At 40.7% G+C, this 16,673-nt stretch overlaps 1 protein-coding gene across 1 annotated transcript; it reads left to right on the forward strand.

The window, feature by feature from the left end:
- Positions 1 to 1,897: 1,897 nt before the first annotated feature.
- MAL2 (mal, T-cell differentiation protein 2) lies at positions 1,898 to 9,006 on the forward strand. Its single transcript, XM_010076820.1, has 3 exons — positions 1,898 to 2,107; positions 6,789 to 6,947; positions 8,935 to 9,006. Exons 1-3 carry the CDS (start codon positions 1,898 to 1,900, stop codon positions 9,004 to 9,006), a joined length of 441 nt encoding a protein of 146 aa, XP_010075122.1.
- Positions 9,007 to 16,673: the final 7,667 nt, after the last annotated feature.

A 16,673-nucleotide genomic window follows, 5' to 3' on the forward strand; every position in this document is an offset into this window, starting at 1 on the left:
GGCGGGCAGGGACCCGCAAGGATGGGTTTGACGGGAGGTGTTTAAGCTGCCGAAGGCTTCGAGACACAGCGTCCCAGCCCCCAAACCCCCCCCGTGGAGAGGTACGCTGGTGTTTGGGTGTGTGCGTGCGTCCCGGGTCCTGTGCCAGCTCCTGCCGGTACTGGCAGTTCCATGTGCCTGTGAGAGCTCCCTGGTGCGCGCAGGGCTGAGGACCTTTGAGCTAAGGCTGGGTATGAGGCTCTCAGAGCCCTGCCACTAATGAGTAGGAGGGGGGGGAAAAAAACAAACATAACTTGGCAGAACTCAATCTGATTATTTTTTTTTCTCTTGAGGTCAGAGTAGAATACTGCTTGGGTCCCAGTCTGTGAAATGGATCACACCCTGCAAGCTGTAAAACTGCACCCGGGCAAAGAGCTCAGAGCGCAAGTCCAGATGCTAAATCGGGCCCTGAGTCAGTCAGGACAAAAGGTTAATTAGGCTGGCCAACCTATTATGCATCTGGCAGCCGAGCTGAAGTGGACAGGTGTAGTCAGAGGGAAATGGCACAACCATGGGTCCTAATATTAGCAGTCTCTACAGTAGATTTCTAAATTAATTTTTAAAGAAGATGAAAAGGTTGCACATTCCAAGTACATCTAATGTGTCTCTGCTTTTTGCTTAACAGACACTTTCTGCTATCCCTCTGCTTCCTCACTGCCCATCACTGTCAGGTCTCTGAGTAACAGACATGCACCTGCAGGCTTGTGAAACTAGAGAAAGTTTGGTTCTTCACAGCAGCTAAAAAAGGAACCCTAGAGAACAACTTGAAGCTTCATACATAAACCCTTGGGAGCTTTGAACTGAGACTAGCAATGCATCTTTACATATATGCTGCTGCAATGTAGCATGAGGGAGGAACCAACAAATTTTATAGCGAGCATCTTTTGAAAGGTATCTTGTCATCCAACCTTGATTCAAAAGAAAGTTCTCTGAATCTGAAAATGTAACTTCTGACTTTATAGTCATAAATCTGTAGGATTTAAACAGAAAAGTAGTCATTTGCTTGGGAATTGATTGTAGCTGTCACTACACAGCAGGCTGGATTATGAAGTTAAATCTTTCTGTACTAAATGAACGTACTTAAGATGAAAATTATTATTTTCTCCAGTTATCCTTTTTTATAAGGAGGCAGGATTTTCAGGGAGAAATGGTAGCCTTCCTTAGGCCAAGAGTTGATTAAACTAGGTAAGCCTTAGAGTATGGAAATTCTCCATCAACCTGTTGTAGCACAGCATCCCCACCACTCATTTGCTGCAATCAATATGCTGAAAAGAAAAAGACGACTGGTGGTGCTGAAGTCTTCCCCAGGTTATGATAATTCTGGAAAGCTGTATGTTTTTCTAGTCATTGCAACATAATTTACAACTCGCCTTATTCTGTATTCTAGTTTTCTCTTTCACTTTATTGCTTAACGTGCTCTCTTTCAGCTTTTTATTACAAATGGATTGAAAAAGAGGATGCAGTTTCATCTCTTTTCTGTATCTCATCTGATTAGGACTACAAAACCAAGCAATATGAATCCAAATCTGATGTACATTCTTGTCATGCTAGCTTTAGTATATGTAGATTTGTATATGTCTCTGTGTGAACCATGTTTTCACATTTCTTGTATTTCCCTCAAGATGAGAGTAAGTGTAAAATTTTCACCAGCAGCAGCAAGTCACCTGGGTTTGTATATCCCATTTTCAAGACTATTTTAAGAGCTTTTAAGCTTGGTCTTAGCACCACTTAGTGCCTGTCATTTCTGAGAACGGCACTTGGGCTCTCTGAGCACTTTTTAAGTGTTTCTTATTGGTTCCTAAAAGTAAATTGAAAACATGTTGATGTGTAGTATTATTTCTTAGGCAGAAAGGACTGAATGAAAGTTAGTTCACTGTCTGTATTCCTTTCCTTGCAGCTGTTTGGAACAATAGTCTGGATTTTGGTAGCTGCTACCCGAGTTCCACTGCCGCTGCTGCAGGGATGGGTAATGTTTGTAGCGGTGACTGCGTGGTTCCTGTCCATTGTGTTCCTGTGTGTGTTCCTCTTTGGTTATGCAAATAGAATTGCTGTCAACTGGAACCAGACGGTAAGATTTTTTTTCTTTATTTAAGGATTCTCTTTTTTTAATAAACTGAAAATCATTTCATGAGAAGTACCAATCCCAGGTTTTAATGCCTGGCCTTCTATTTTAGCAGAAGTTTTTCGAAACAGAGGAATTCAAAACTGGAAAAAGAAAGAGTAGGGCTGCATGGATGACAGAGGAAATACAGGACTTGTTTTATGATGGAGGCTGAAAGAAGACGGCTTTTGAAAGTGGTTGAAGGAGTATACTTGTCCTCTATGAGGACATAAAATACATGAGGAGCAGGAAGAGGACTAGTTTAACAAGGCATGACAACAAATTGATTTAAATGGCTGGAAGTAATTGTGGACTGGAAATCGGAAAATATTTTCCTACCATTAGAGAAGTGGTAGTGACACCCTGTGAGTAATGAGGGGTAGAAAGATAGGAGAAAGCTTTTCTTAATTGCGAAGACAAGACTTGCTGTAATGGATTGTTCTGGCTTATGCCAGTAGTTCTCACAGACTGTACCTTCCTAATAAAAAAGGGAAGCTGTCGGCTCCAGTTTTCACCAGCAACATGGATACCTCAGGTTACTGACTGCTGATTTATGTGCTCCTTTGTTGTCATTAGCTGTTTTGAGTTTTCAGTGCTCAAGTAGCTGAGCACAAGATGGTATCACTTTCTCCTATATTACTGCAATTGAATAATAAGAGGTGGCAAAACTGTGATCAGAATGGGAATTTCAAAAAAATCTTCCAAAATGACCAGAACTTCATTAAAGTATGGCTGTTTGTAATGCTGATCACCTTCACCTTCCTCCTATGCAGATTAGTTTTCCTATTGACACTTTTCTTGACCATAGCTGGAATTGTGTGCTTCAGTATTCTTTTAAAACAAACTTTAGCACTTTGATAGTAAATCCACATACATAGAGTGTCAGCTTTCCAGCACAATACTGGCAGTTATTAGGCTAATAATGAGTTACAATTACAGAGACCTTTACAGGGATTTATGCTGTGACATCCTAACAAGTTATGATGCAACAAAGCCCTTGAGTATGTGCATGAATTAAGTAAATTAATAGTGTCCTGGGTTTCATTGAAACTGTTTGCCAATTTGCAATCACCTGTCTATTTAAGAGTGGCTGGGTGAGGGCACAGCCTTTTATAGATGGAAAATCCTATACAAATCTTCATCTTATAACAATTGTGTAAGCATGTGTTAACGCATTGCCTTCTTGATGCTGGCAGTGGTTTGTTGAACTGTTAATTTTGTTCCCTTGTACAAGATAAATTACTGAAAAACCTTCTATGTCAGGAAATTGCTACATGACTTGTATAAAAGCTGCATCTGTGGGACTCTGTAGCTTAATCTAAAAAGCTGTCATAACTAAGTCAACATCTTAAATAAATGCAGCGTGAATTGTTTTATCTCTAACGTGGTAGCTGAAATACAGCACCTTCCAGCTGTCAACAAAAATAACCCTCGATAGATCATTTGGCCACTGTTTTCAGGTACCCAAATGTTGTGTAACTTGTTAGCACTAAACTCTTTAGCAGCACTTCACAAGGATTTTTTTACTTTCTGTTGCAAATAAATGATTACTAGAAACACTAATGCTATTTTTGCTACTATAAAATAGAAAGGTGTACCTGTTTGGTTTAGGTTGGCATGTGTGTAGATAAAAACATAGTTTCTGCTATTTCATAAATTAAATTTGCAATAGAACTCAGAAGTTACAATTCATTAGATTAGGTCAAAACTGGGAAAAGTCATGGCTTAGTTAATCAGAGTATTATGGCTTCGTGCAGAGACTCATGAACAAATGTGGTTTAAAACTCTGGGAGTTTAAGTTTGAAAAATAGCATGGGATTCTGACAGCCCTGCATTTAGTAGTACCTTATGTCCATTAATACTAATCCAGATACTTAAAAATTAAGATGCTACACAATGAAAAGATGGGGGAAAATATGGACTTTATGGAGGTACATCACTCCGTACTTCATTGTGTTAAACCAGATGGTGTGACAAATACTGTCCTTTAAAGCCTGACTCACAACACACTAATTTACAGAATTAGATGTGAACTAATATATCATGCAGATCTGGTAGTGTTTTACTTACACTTTATATGAGGTTTCAATGATTATACGAGTCTGGAGGCAAAGCAGAATTAGGGACCATGCTAACAATTGCTAAAAACCAAAAAGACTTTCCCTCCTAAGATCTTGGGTTTTTTGGTCACAAACATCATAATCCATACAAACATGAAACCTTAGTGATGCTTTGCTGTAATTGCTGCCAGGAGAAGGAAATTAGAGGGTTTGGCAGGAGAATCAAGGAAATTAAAGAGTTTGTCTTCTGAAAATACCTCTCCTGTACGCAGTCAGCACTGTCTTCTTCATGCAGCTATTTGTGCTCCTTCACGAGCAGTGGTGCCGAAAGCGTACAGCTGGTAACGCTGACTTAGTTGGATGTAAGGTATTTAGCAGCCGAAGAATAATGGGTGTCCTTGATTACCCATGGGTTTACGCAAACCTTTCAAGTTGCTGAAACCACGTGCTAAGAAGTGGCGATGTCAGGCATGATATGAGGGCCAGTATTTGTCACACAGTGATCACACACCCGCGTGCAGTCAGACATGGCACGCATAGGCGGTAGCATGAAAGATGTGCATGTCCATCTGCCACCTGAGTGAGCCGGGGAGGCCACACCAGTAAGCGTCTGGTGGGGAGAAGTGCCTCCCCCAGCTGCAGCAGAGCGCTGCAGCTTCTCCTGTGCCTCAGCACTCTCGGCTGGAGTAGGTCCCTACTATTTTTTTCTATGAGGTACAGATGTTACAGCAGAGCTGGAGGCTGAGGGAATGTGTCATGCCCAAAGCTTGAGGTCTGGCAAGCCTAACACATAAAGGCTATCCAGCTGGGTCAGGAAGCCACCCTCTGCCCCCTTATCTTCTCAGTTCTGTTGATGTCAGTGGGGCCTCCTGGTGATACTCCAAGAGGAAGTAATTGTTTTTTAAAAAAATGGAAAAATAAAACCCAACCCAACAACCCAGGCAGGTTGGAAAACCAGAAGTTGGGAATTAGTGCAGCTGTTTTGCCAAAACTTGGATTCCCAGTAATTAGCAGTCATTAAGAAAAGCAGTATACTCTATGACCTAACCTCAAATGATCAAATGATTCCTAATTAAGAGAAAAATATTTCCTGATCTAAATGGAATGGGAAGCTGTAGTAGCAGCTTATATTGTAACTTATTAAAACTGGCTAGGGTGTGATTTAAATAGCTTTAGCTGCTATCCAGTATGGAACAACTGATGAGTTTGAGAAAAACATTCTTTCAATAAAAAGAAAAATCTCACATCTGCAAAGAAACAATTCCCTAAGCAGGGAAATGCAACACATTCTCACTTTGATATCAGGCAGTCGGTAGGTAAGGATGTTGCACAGTAATTTCTAGTGCATATGAATGCTGTCTGCTGCTGGGATGGACTCACACATGGTGTACTCTGGGTTCTCACTCTTAGCATGCTGGTAGTCCATTGCACTCAAGTGACTTAAAAGTATGTAAAGGCTTAATTCATGCTGGAGATAGACTATATAATGTGGTTATTATCAAAAAGCATAAATATGCTTGTGTATGATTTTTAAAATTGTGTCTATGGCTTTTGCAGACCTGCATAGGTATAGGCACAAAGTATATGTTGTATGGACTCAGGAACTGAGTGCAGTGCAAATGTCGGCTGTGCAGGCTCAACAACAGAAGCTGATGTTGGAAGAATATTTTAGACATTTTAAAACTGTACTGGAACATGTCTTGGATCTTGCTGCATGGAACACTGGACTCTGAAATACAACCCACAAAGAGATTTGGGCACCAGAGCTGCTTTTTTATGTGTTCCAGCAATATAATCAGAAATGAAAGTTAGATGTTTAAATATTTTATTCAGCTAGCATTCACCCCAGAGGAGGGAATCTCCTAGAAAAGGCCAGGAGAGAAACATAAAGTAAATCCTAACTCCTGTCCTCTCAAGTCTCAGGTATTTTATTCCACAGTATCATGAAATACTTCCAGATTAGTGTATTTTGGGTGGAGCCAAGTTAGAGAGAGTTGAGGAAATGCCTCAGTTCTTGGATTCTGATTGTATCAGGAAGTAAACTTCAGCTGTGTCAAGGCTGAGGTGTTTCTGGGCATTTACAGAAGCAAAATCTAAGCATGGAGGGGGGACTTCTGGAGCTTAGGTTATATCTGAGAAGGGACTTGGGGGACTACAACCTTGTATTGTACTGCTTAAACTGTGATAAAGTTGGCCTGTATGTCCCTACTTTCTTATCTAAGCCTTTATTAATAGCCTTCCTTTATTACAGGGAGACTTTGTAAGCTCTAATAGTTTTGAAGTGATCTAAAAGTTCAGCATGCGTACATATAGATGAGCGTGTGGATCTTAATTTGAAAGAATGTAGGGTCTGGGGAGAGGAAGAGATGCCCTTTATTACTAATTATGTTTGTGATTTGCTTAGAATTGTGAGCAGCTGTGAAAGCATGCCCAGGTTAAGTTCCTGGATGGATGATTTAACACTGTTTATTTAAAGTTGTTGTCATCAGTGCTCGTTTCATGTTTCAGTGTTGGGTTTCATTGGTACTGAGACTAGAAGAATTAGATGTGTGTTGCAGCCCAGACTGATTCTGTTATTTGCTTTCCAGGATTTTCTTTTCCATGGGGCTACTTTTGTCTTTTATTTTGGAGCTTTTCTACTGCAGGCAGCAACTACCTCTCTGCATCACTTTCCCCGCAAATTCAATGCCACCACACATGAGAAGATTCTAGGTGATCACGAATACAACATAAGCATAGCAGCCTCGGTATGTATTTTATATATTTGTATCTGGGGAACAAAAGTCTGTTGGAAGCCCTTGTAGCCAACCATTCAGCTTGGGAACTTAACAGCAAGCTGGAATAGAAGGAGGAGCTATGAGAGAAAGGATTGTCTTTGAGAGCAGCAAATACTGGAATAAGCTAATGTTAATGTGATAGGTGCTCGGTTGCTACTCTTCGCTATAGTGTTTTAAATGTATGATCACTACAGCTTGTACTTAGACAAGATATTTTGTAAAAGCAATGTTGGCTATTAGAATAGAAGAAAAATATAACAACTGAGCCTTCCTCAGAGTATCAGGTGTGAATTTCATGCCTGTGCTCAAATTTTCAGTTGCTTTTTTTGTACCATTTAGATGGTCCTGAACATGCCATGGGGAAAAGACCTTGGACTAGCTCCTTGTGGAGCTCCAGTTATGTACATACTACATCTGTCATAAAAGTTATCTGTAAGGGCCCTTGCTACCTCTTATGGCAAGAATTAGAGTGCTTTTATTGATAGCCTAAGATCAGACTGCATTTTTCTCACTGTAGTTGCATCATCACTGAATGACTGAATCTGGTGATGTGGGTGTGCATAGCTGAGTCAGAAAATATACCAGCCTCTAACTTTCCCCCTAGCTGGACTCCTGAAGGGCAAGTAGAGGTGTGCCAGTAGGCTTAATTTAAAGAACTGAAGCTGCTGCTCTTATTTTTCGTGCCATCCAGAGGGTCTTGCATACCTCAGGGAACTGTATATATTTATTAAGCTTCTAAAACCTTCTGTGGTTATCTGTTGTCCTTTAAATACACCATAAAGTTTGCAAAGTAAACACCTTCAGTTAATCTTAAGATAAAAACAGATGAATGTAAGGTGTAAGATTCACATTCTCTCTGCAAGAGGAGAATAAAAAGGAAAAGCTTTGGCCTTTGCAAAATGCTTTGGCAAGCCAGCCTCTGATGGGGTGAGGTGGGCATGTCAGTCTCCAAGTCCAGAGTGCCTCACTGTTACCCACTTGCCAGTAACACACTTGAGCACATCTCATCCCTGTATGGCACAAAATTTAAAAATTTTAATCCTTTGAAACTCTTCATTAAAGCAGTCCTGTGATCTGCACGGGGAAAAAATAAAAGGTTGCTAACATTTTGTCTTTTAAAATTACTTCTGTATACTGTGATTAAAATATATATATGTTCATTTTATACGAGTGATCATTCTATGGTGTAGCATCTATTCAAAACTTCAATTGTCAAAATAACACTTCTTTGGAAAGCAAGGGATAGGTTGTTATGATATGATTGAATTTATGTGTTCTCAGAGACAAAATCCATCATTAGTACTGGATCACATGAGAAACTTTTTTCAGCAATTCAGTTTCTCATTTCTTCCTTCCAGCTTATATTATATATTCAAGTTTGCTGTGGCATGACCTTCAGTTCAATCTATTCAGTTCAGTTCTTGAGCAATAGCAGCTTCCTGAGGTATCTGAGGAAGTTGTTCTAATGGCTGGTTATCGGGTCAAGGATGCCAGATTTGAAGCTGTTTCTGTATTTCTGCAAGTAAAAGAGTTCTGCTGTTTAGAGGCATGTCATCTTAGTTGTTTGCTGGTAAAGGCATTCACTTGAAAACAAATCTGAGATTAATGTTTGATCAGTCTAGATAAGAAGAAACTGAAATGCACGGTGTACATACACACGTGATTACTTTGTACCACAACTTATGCAAACATTCTGTTTCATATTGTATTTCAAAATGTCTTCTGAAGCAAGAAAGTAAGTTAAAAGCAGTAACATGGGGTTATAGCAGAGAGACTCATGAGATAACTTCAGAGAACCCCCAAACCTATCTTACCTCAAGCATTTTGGCTGGGGGAGGTAAATTTTGAATAATCTGTGTTCCTGTATTCATTTAGAATAGAAAAAAAGGCAGAACAATATAATGTGTGATTCACATTTTTCTTTTTTCTTCTTTTTTTTTCCCTGCTTCTCCTCTAGATTTTTGCCTTTGCAACAGCTGTTTGCTATGGTTGCAGCACAGCCCTGGCATTAAGGAGATGGAGGCTATAGCAGTTGAGAAGAGGTTAATGCCCAAGTGTTCCACTTCAGATCAAATTAAGTGCTACTTGTCTGTTTTACTGTAATCTAATTCCAAAAAGACTTTTTTTTTGCTTAAAATCTATTTTAAAGTGCTGATCAGGATTTACTTAACAGAAAACAAGTTTCCATGTCTTCCCTTTCTAAATTTTACTTGTATTGTGTACTCATTAGAAGCCTGCTCATTGTATGATATTACAGACTTCAGGGATAAACAGATGTGTCATTAGCACATAACAGAATTCTAATACTAAATCAGAAGAGGAAGAAAATGGAAACTAAACCAACATGTCAACTGCACAGGCAGCTAAAAAGCTCCCCCCTTGTTAAGTCCTGCGGTTGGGCCCTAAGCGTTTTTGCAGCATTATGGTGCAGTCCACACAGGTAGAGCCGTGAGGCTCCGTGTTGTGGAGTCATGGGTTTTCAGTGGGCTGCTCTTTGCGTGATCACAGCGCAAGATGACTTTGTGACACCAACTTAGTATATATATATTATTGACTTTGATGTACAGAGAAAATATTTTAAATATCCATCCAGTGAAATCTTTTCATACTCTTTTACAGCCATATCCCGTTATGGTCATCTGAGCTTTAAAGCTTACTGTATTCCTTGGTAGATGAGAACTGTTTGGGACTGTCAGTAGTTCATTAGTTTTATGAATTTAGCTTAATCAGATCTATTTATACTGCATAACAAAACAGTGCATTTGTGTTATGTGTGTATATAAACGGTATATTTTTGTTTAACAGGAATATTTGCACTGTTTTACTTTGGAGTACAGCTTTGGTTTTGTTACTTTAAGTGCTGCTTTTGTTACTTATTATGTGAGTCAATATCATTTGAATGGAATGTTACCAAATGGTGAATAATGCCTGACCTCAACTCTTGCAGTGTGTTATTTGTTGCATTCTAAACCTGCAGTGTTGTGAAGGTGTTTTTATTTGGACAGATACCTATGCAACATCTTACTGAAAGCACTGGAATCCAAAGCGATCCACCCACAATGGAGTTTGCTTTTGGCACGAATGAAGTTTAATTGAGCCTCTCTTGAATATCCCTGTTGTGTAATGACATGCGATATTGTATATAGAAAATTAATTTAACAAAACTAAATGATGGCATTGTGCTCTGCCCCTTAAGGCTCATGGCATTTTGCAGATGGTGAAACTTTTATTTTTATAATGCTAGTAAATAATCTTTGCTCTTGTGAATAGTGCCAAATTGACAACCTGGGAGAAAAAAGGCTCTCTGTCATTCATAAAACAACTTGCTCACCACATCTTGCCAGTGCACCTGAATACTCTCCAGAGACCAGCAGTGGCTGGGTAAGGGAGACAGGACTTTCTTCGTTCCCAGGCCTGCTCATTCTCCTTGAGCCAACAAGGGTGTCTGCCACGAAGGTTATTTTGTCAAACTTGTCAGGTGCAAGGTTCCCTGAGAGCCAGCCACCCTCAGTAGTGCCCTGCAGTCCTTGCTGCCCAAGGGCAGATTCTTACGGATGACATAGCAGTGAGTGGCAGCCCTTCTGACTACCAGAACCACTCGGTCATCCTGAATTACTGCAATGGGATGTTTTCAAATATCTTGTTTTCTGAAAGTTTTATCTTCCAAAGATTTTGTACTCTGGCTCTTTTTTTTTTTTTTCTTTTTTTTTTCTAATTCTCTACTTGCATTTAAATTTGTTTGGTGAACAAAATGTTCACCAAAACATCTAGATCTAGATGCCAATATCTAGAGCCATATACTTTTAAAATACTTCATATTGTATACAATACATTTACACTGGAGTATATGGATGAAAGTTTATAACAAAGACTTACCCTAAGCAGCATTAAAGTTACTTAATATATTTATGGCAGTAGTCTGGTTGTTAATTCTGTCTTTGGAAAGTATCAAAAAACTACCTTGCAACTTTACAGGCTGAAAGAGTTGGGGTTGTTCAGCCTGGAGAAGAGAAGGCTCCGAGGAGACTTAATAGCAGCCTTCCAGTACCTGAAGTACCTACAGTACCAGTACCTACAGGAGAGATGGGAGGGCCTCTTGATCAGGGAGTGTAGTGATAGGACAAGGGGGTAACAGGTATAAGCTGAAAGAGGCTAGATTTAGACTGGACATTATGAAGAAATTTTTCCTGTGAGGGTGGTGAGACACTGGAAAGGGTTGCCCAGAGAAGCTGTGTATGCCCCATCCCTGGAGGGGTTCAAGGCCAGGCTGGATGAGGCTTTGAGCAACCTGGGCTAGTGGGAGGTGTCCCTGTCCATGGCAGGGGGTTGGAACTTGATGATCTTTAAGGTCCTTTCCAACCCAAACCATTCTATGATTCTATAACTTTGACTGACCTGATGCTAAACATATAAAACTAAGGCTAAGATTTCTTGAGAAGGCACAATTACATATTGCTGCTAGTTTTGTATAGCAGTTTGCCACATGACACTGTGAATATTAGCAAGTAGAAGAGTAAGGTCAGCCGAACAACATTGTAAATAGGCGCTGATCTTTGGTGTGGTTTCTCCTTCATCCTGCAGCCTGGGTGTGCACTGCGCACCAGAGTATGCATGCCATGGCTATGGTCTCTGCAGCCAGCAGGGATGACAGGAGAAAGATTGTAACTTTTTGCCTCTATGTATACCTACAGTGTATGAATCCCACACATGGCATCAATTAAAAAGCTGTCCAAGTTTAGTTGGCATTTGTATCTAACCTCTGAGTTCAAACCTGAGGTGCAGTGGATGAGTGCTATTCAAGTGTCGTAAGCTACTTGTAGACGTCCAGATATCAGAATGTGGTTAGCGTAGCATGGAAACTGTTTGTATAGTGAGGAAAGGCTGAACTTTCCCTCTTAAGTATCAAAGACAAACAAAGGGCAGAGAAGAGATAAAGGTAAAAACTACAGTAATGAAGAATGGCTTTTATAACTAAAGAGGAGGGAAAGAATCAAGATTTTCTGTTAGTATGTAAGGAGTTTTGCTGTGCTTTGAGGAAGATCTACGGAAGGACACACCAGAACTAGCAGTTATATTCTTTCAAAAAAAAAAAAAAAAGCCAGTAGTTAATTTTGTATTACTTTATACAGGGAGCTTAAAATATGGGTGTGATTTAGAAATGCTTTGTGCATACAGAGATGTCTGTGTGCAAATACCGATACAGGAGTAACACATAATCCTTGTGATAGGTATTATAGGTGATGTATTTATTTCTAATAAATCTCACTCTACTGTACACAAAAATTCCCCCAAGCATATGACCTTAAAGAACAAAATCTTAGACCTCTCCAAAGAATGGAGGGAGTAAGGGATGACATAGGGAAATAATTTATCTCAATGAATTCAAGGTGAAAGGAGTGAGACCAAAAATGCCAAATGGTGTTTTTATCAAACATCTCTATTTGATGTGAAGCTGCAACACAGGAATATCTAAGATACCATGCAGGTTCCTACTCTTAGAGTCAGAAAATATTTCATGGTATTTTAGATACCACTGTGTATCTGGTAAATAAGCTTTCTCTAAGGAAACTTCCCTTCAAAGGGTGCAGAGAGAAGCAACAGGTTGTTGCTTATTGCTAAAGAGAAATGAAAGTACAGTTTTTAGAAAGCTAAAGCTTTGTTAGAACTTGCTCAGAAAATATGCACAGCAAGTGCTTCATGGAAGTCCTGGTTCTGCTTCTCTCTCGCTGAATGCCTGGAAATAGCCCAAAGTGATAACAGGTCCTGCAGTGATTATTGATATGTGCAGAATCACTCTGTTTAGATTCTCGTGATTTCTCCGGCTGTGTACGTTGGTTATAACTCCTGACGTGACTAAAGTTATGCTGCTGTAAAATGCTGCCTTAACATGCAGCTGTAAAACACAGCTGTAAAAGGTAAGAGAGGCAGAACCAGTCATCACACAGATTTGTGCCCTTCATAGAAAGTTAAAGAAAAAGCACTGGAAGATCACTAGACCGGTGTTTTCTTTCTTTTTAGCTTCCAAAACCGGTTGACAATGCTGAATCCTATTGCATTTCCCCTAATAATTGTATATTTGCATTTGCTTTATAACTTCAAAAAATGTTGACATTCATCATTTTCCCATCTGAATTTGAAAAAATAATGTTAAGAGAGCTTAAAACTCTGGTAGCTCATTTGTTCCTTTTTCATCTATATACTGGGAAATTGGTTTCTGAACAGTAGTGTCCCGGTGTGTTTCACGCTCCACTGCCAGGCTGTCCAAGTTGTACAGAAGGGCTTCCCGGGTCATGTCTGTGGATAATGGTGAAGCACGAGTTCTCGAACTGAGATGCAAATAGGACATTGCTATTTTCAGTCTTACAAAAAGAAAAACTTGAAAGTGAGAGCATGTTGTATTTCTTTCTTAGCTGTGTTTTGTACAGTTGATCGTGACACACCGGTCTTTGTTGAGACACAAAGAAAACCATCAGAAGCAAAAGCAAATCTGATGTATTAAAATGAGTAAACAGCAATGGAAAATATTTACATTTTCTTTTTCAAAGTTAAGTTCAGCACGACTGTTCCCCTTTCTCCCACTAGGTTAAGTTTCTTTTGGTCCCTTCTGGTGCTTATCTAAACCCCCTTCTAACCTGAGTGGCTCTGAATTTTCTTTATCATCCTCAAGATGTTCCTGGAAAGAAGAAAAGTGCTATTCTCATTTCACAGGTGGGAAACTCAGACACGGAGACACAAAGCAACTTGTTTGCTGAAGACCTTGCATGGGAGAGATGTGGTGGAGCAGGAGAAGGAAAGCTGGTTTCTCAGGGAGAGGGCAGTGCCCTGCCCAGCAGCCCATACTGCTGCCCGCTGCGGGCAGGAGGGAAGCAGTATAGTGTCGATTTTACGTGACCTGTCCCACGGCTGTCTGTCCTGGTGGTATTACTCTGGCAATTACTTACACAGGGCTAAAAGGGAGAATGACTGTTTGTGAAGGATTATGAGTCAAAGGGAAGTTTAACATGCCAAACTGGCGTTCCTAGATCAAACATTGTAGTTTCTGGGTGTTCTGACCTTAAATTTTGGTTATCCAATTGTAAATAGGCTACACAGAGTGCCTGTTTGAGGGGTTGATCTACCTCCCACATCTTAAGAGAGGAAATAGGTCCTCAGGAATTTGCAGGTTTCATCTGCTTCCTCCTGTACAACATGTTTGAGCCCTAAATTCTTGGCATTAGCAAAATATTACCTGCCTTAAGCCTGCCAGGACACAGCACCTTTCAGTTCAGAAACCTGAGCTAAGTTTCGGCAACTAACTTGTCAAGCTACCTTTCAAGGGAATAACATTATTAAGTCAGATTACGTCTAGGTGTGGTTTAAACACCTTTCTTGCTGTGGGATTATTGCAAGTATCTGTGAAGATTCTGGAGATTGTAGACAAAATATTCATACGCTTATGTCCAGCGCAGCCAGTGTCAGAGTTACTGTGCCTGGCTCCAGAGAGGGTCTTGTGCAGGGACTGAGCCCTGTGGATCCATACGTGATCGCAGCATTACTAGTAATCTGAAAAGGATTACTGGAGATTTTAATCTCATCGAAACACCTTTTCCTGGTTGTCTCGGCAGAGTGTGGCCTACGTCACTGGACCAGTGGTGTGGCACAATCAGCAGATCAGAACAAGCCCAGTGGGGATCCAGAAAAGGATCCTCTGCACTCCTCTCGATGCAGAGGCAGGACCTCATGCAGCCCCGTGCCCTGTATGAAGGTGCTGGGCTTCCTAGTGACTTGATGATGTGCTTGGGCAGTTCTACTTGCAGTGCCCAGGAATGATTAGCTCTTAATATTCCTTTGTTACAGGTGTTATTTTAGGTTCAATAAGCTTTAGGAGACAAACTAATGAGGCAAAAAAAGTGTGTTTTGTTTCTATGATCACTTTTGCTGCCTCTTTTTTGTTCCACACAAGGACCATAGCCATTTTTCTTTGTGATTACTTTTCAAGTGGAAAACATACTTTAGCATAAATTAATAATGTAATTAATGATATAATAGGTCTTACTATTCCCAAATTGCATGACCTGCAGGTATTTCCAGACTCTTGGGTCCAGGTGAACGTCCCAGCTAGGTCACAGCTCTATGCCACAGTAAGACCTAAACAAGCATCTCCTCTTCTCCCTGTCTCTTCCCTGTTTTTAGAAAGAAAGCAGGGAGCTGCAGCGTGATCTGGACAGGCTGGACAACCCAGAAACCAATGTGGTGTGTTGGGATATGATTCACTCTTCAGTAGCACTAAAGGGCACGGATGGTCTCAGGGTGGTTCCGCCAAGATAACATACGAAGTTGTGGCAAATGGGGAAACGGGGTGGGAGGCCTACTCATTAGAAAAGGAGATTAAGACCTTAGTACTTGTCTATATTTGTCCCCTGTATAAAATCTGGCATTGAATCCAGCTCTTGACTCCTTAATATACCTGTTTTTCAAACTGTAAGTAGCTTGGCCTGGGATCTGAAGCCTTGGGGAACCTGTAGGGCCAGATTAGAGCCTCAGGCTGTTGGAATAAGAGACAAGGTGAATCATCACCAGATGCTTTAACCCAACATTCAGGAGCAGAGGAGAATGGGAAGTGTTCTCCACTGCCCAGGTCCACTTCCCAACTTGGTACCTGCTCTAAGAGCTGGAAGAAGGGCAGAAGTGGTTCTCTTCTTCCTCTCCATTCCCTGGCTCCTATCACTAGGGGCCCTGGTTGAGCTGGGGGACAGAAAGGAGGAGGACTTGGACAGAGGTGTCATCTGAGTTCTAAGACGTGTCTGACCTGCCAATAGCAGTGACAGCTGTTCCTGGGCCAAGTCCAAAGTTCAGTCTCTGACTACAATAAAAAGTAAATATATCCAATAATGCAATTGTCAAACAACAAGCCTGAGTCTTAGCTGGAGCTAATGCTCTTAGCAAATGACAGAGCTACCTCAGAGAGGAATTTAATGATGAACAAGAGGCCAATTTTTTCTTTTAGTTATATAAAAGCAACTTCTTTTGAGGTCCAGTTGCCAGCGAGGAATTTCACTAATGGAAGTAAGAACAGAATTTTCCCTCAACACTAAATAGAGATGACCTTTGAAACAAATGGTATTACAAATTCCTTGGCCTTCTGTCATTTGCTTTTTCTCTTAAAGATCCTGCTGCAGGGATAAGTTGCTGCTGGAAGAGCTGCTGCCATTAAGGGAAAAATAGCCTTTGTGCCCATGGCAGACTTAGAAAGTGTGAAGATGGCAAGATAAAAATCCAGCATTTTCAGAATGTCGTTATTTTGGGGAACCTGCCTCATGGATCGTGAATGGTGCAGAGTTGTTGGTGTTGGAGAGGGTATACGAGCTGCAATGTCACTTAAAACTCCTAAGATGAAGAACTGCTACAGTACCACCGAGTTACAGGGGTCTCCCAGAGATTTGAGTGCCTCTGGTAGCTGAAAGGTTATCAAGAGAAGAGAGTCATGGTGAATTTACCACCTTCCTATACACCATAATTTTTTTAATTAAAAAAGACCTCCAAAGAGAACAAGTTACTTGTAGCCCATGACTAAAAGGCAGAGATCAGGCCAGTGGTTCCAGCAGATGGAGCTACAACCCCAGCCAGCTCTTCCCTGCCCAGCCATTCCTCCACCAGCCATGCATGCTTCAGGGCTTCTACATACCCCAATTTCTACATGAGCAAACTCTCAGGAGT

This window comes from Pterocles gutturalis, unplaced genomic scaffold (genome assembly GCF_000699245.1).
Source record: "Pterocles gutturalis isolate BGI_N339 unplaced genomic scaffold, ASM69924v1 scaffold4318, whole genome shotgun sequence".
NCBI classification, from domain to species: domain Eukaryota; kingdom Metazoa; phylum Chordata; class Aves; order Pterocliformes; family Pteroclidae; genus Pterocles; species Pterocles gutturalis.

Excerpts from the sequence above, each read along its gene's own strand:
- MAL2 (XM_010076820.1), top strand. The coding sequence starts at position 1,898 with ATGAAAGTTAGTTCACTGTCTGTATTCCTTTCCTTGCAGCTGTTTGGA. Across the intron at positions 2,108-6,788 it reads CTGTCAACTGGAACCAGACG|GATTTTCTTTTCCATGGGGC; the intron begins GTAAGATTTTTT and ends TTTGCTTTCCAG. Across the intron at positions 6,948-8,934 it reads ACATAAGCATAGCAGCCTCG|ATTTTTGCCTTTGCAACAGC; the intron begins GTATGTATTTTA and ends CTTCTCCTCTAG.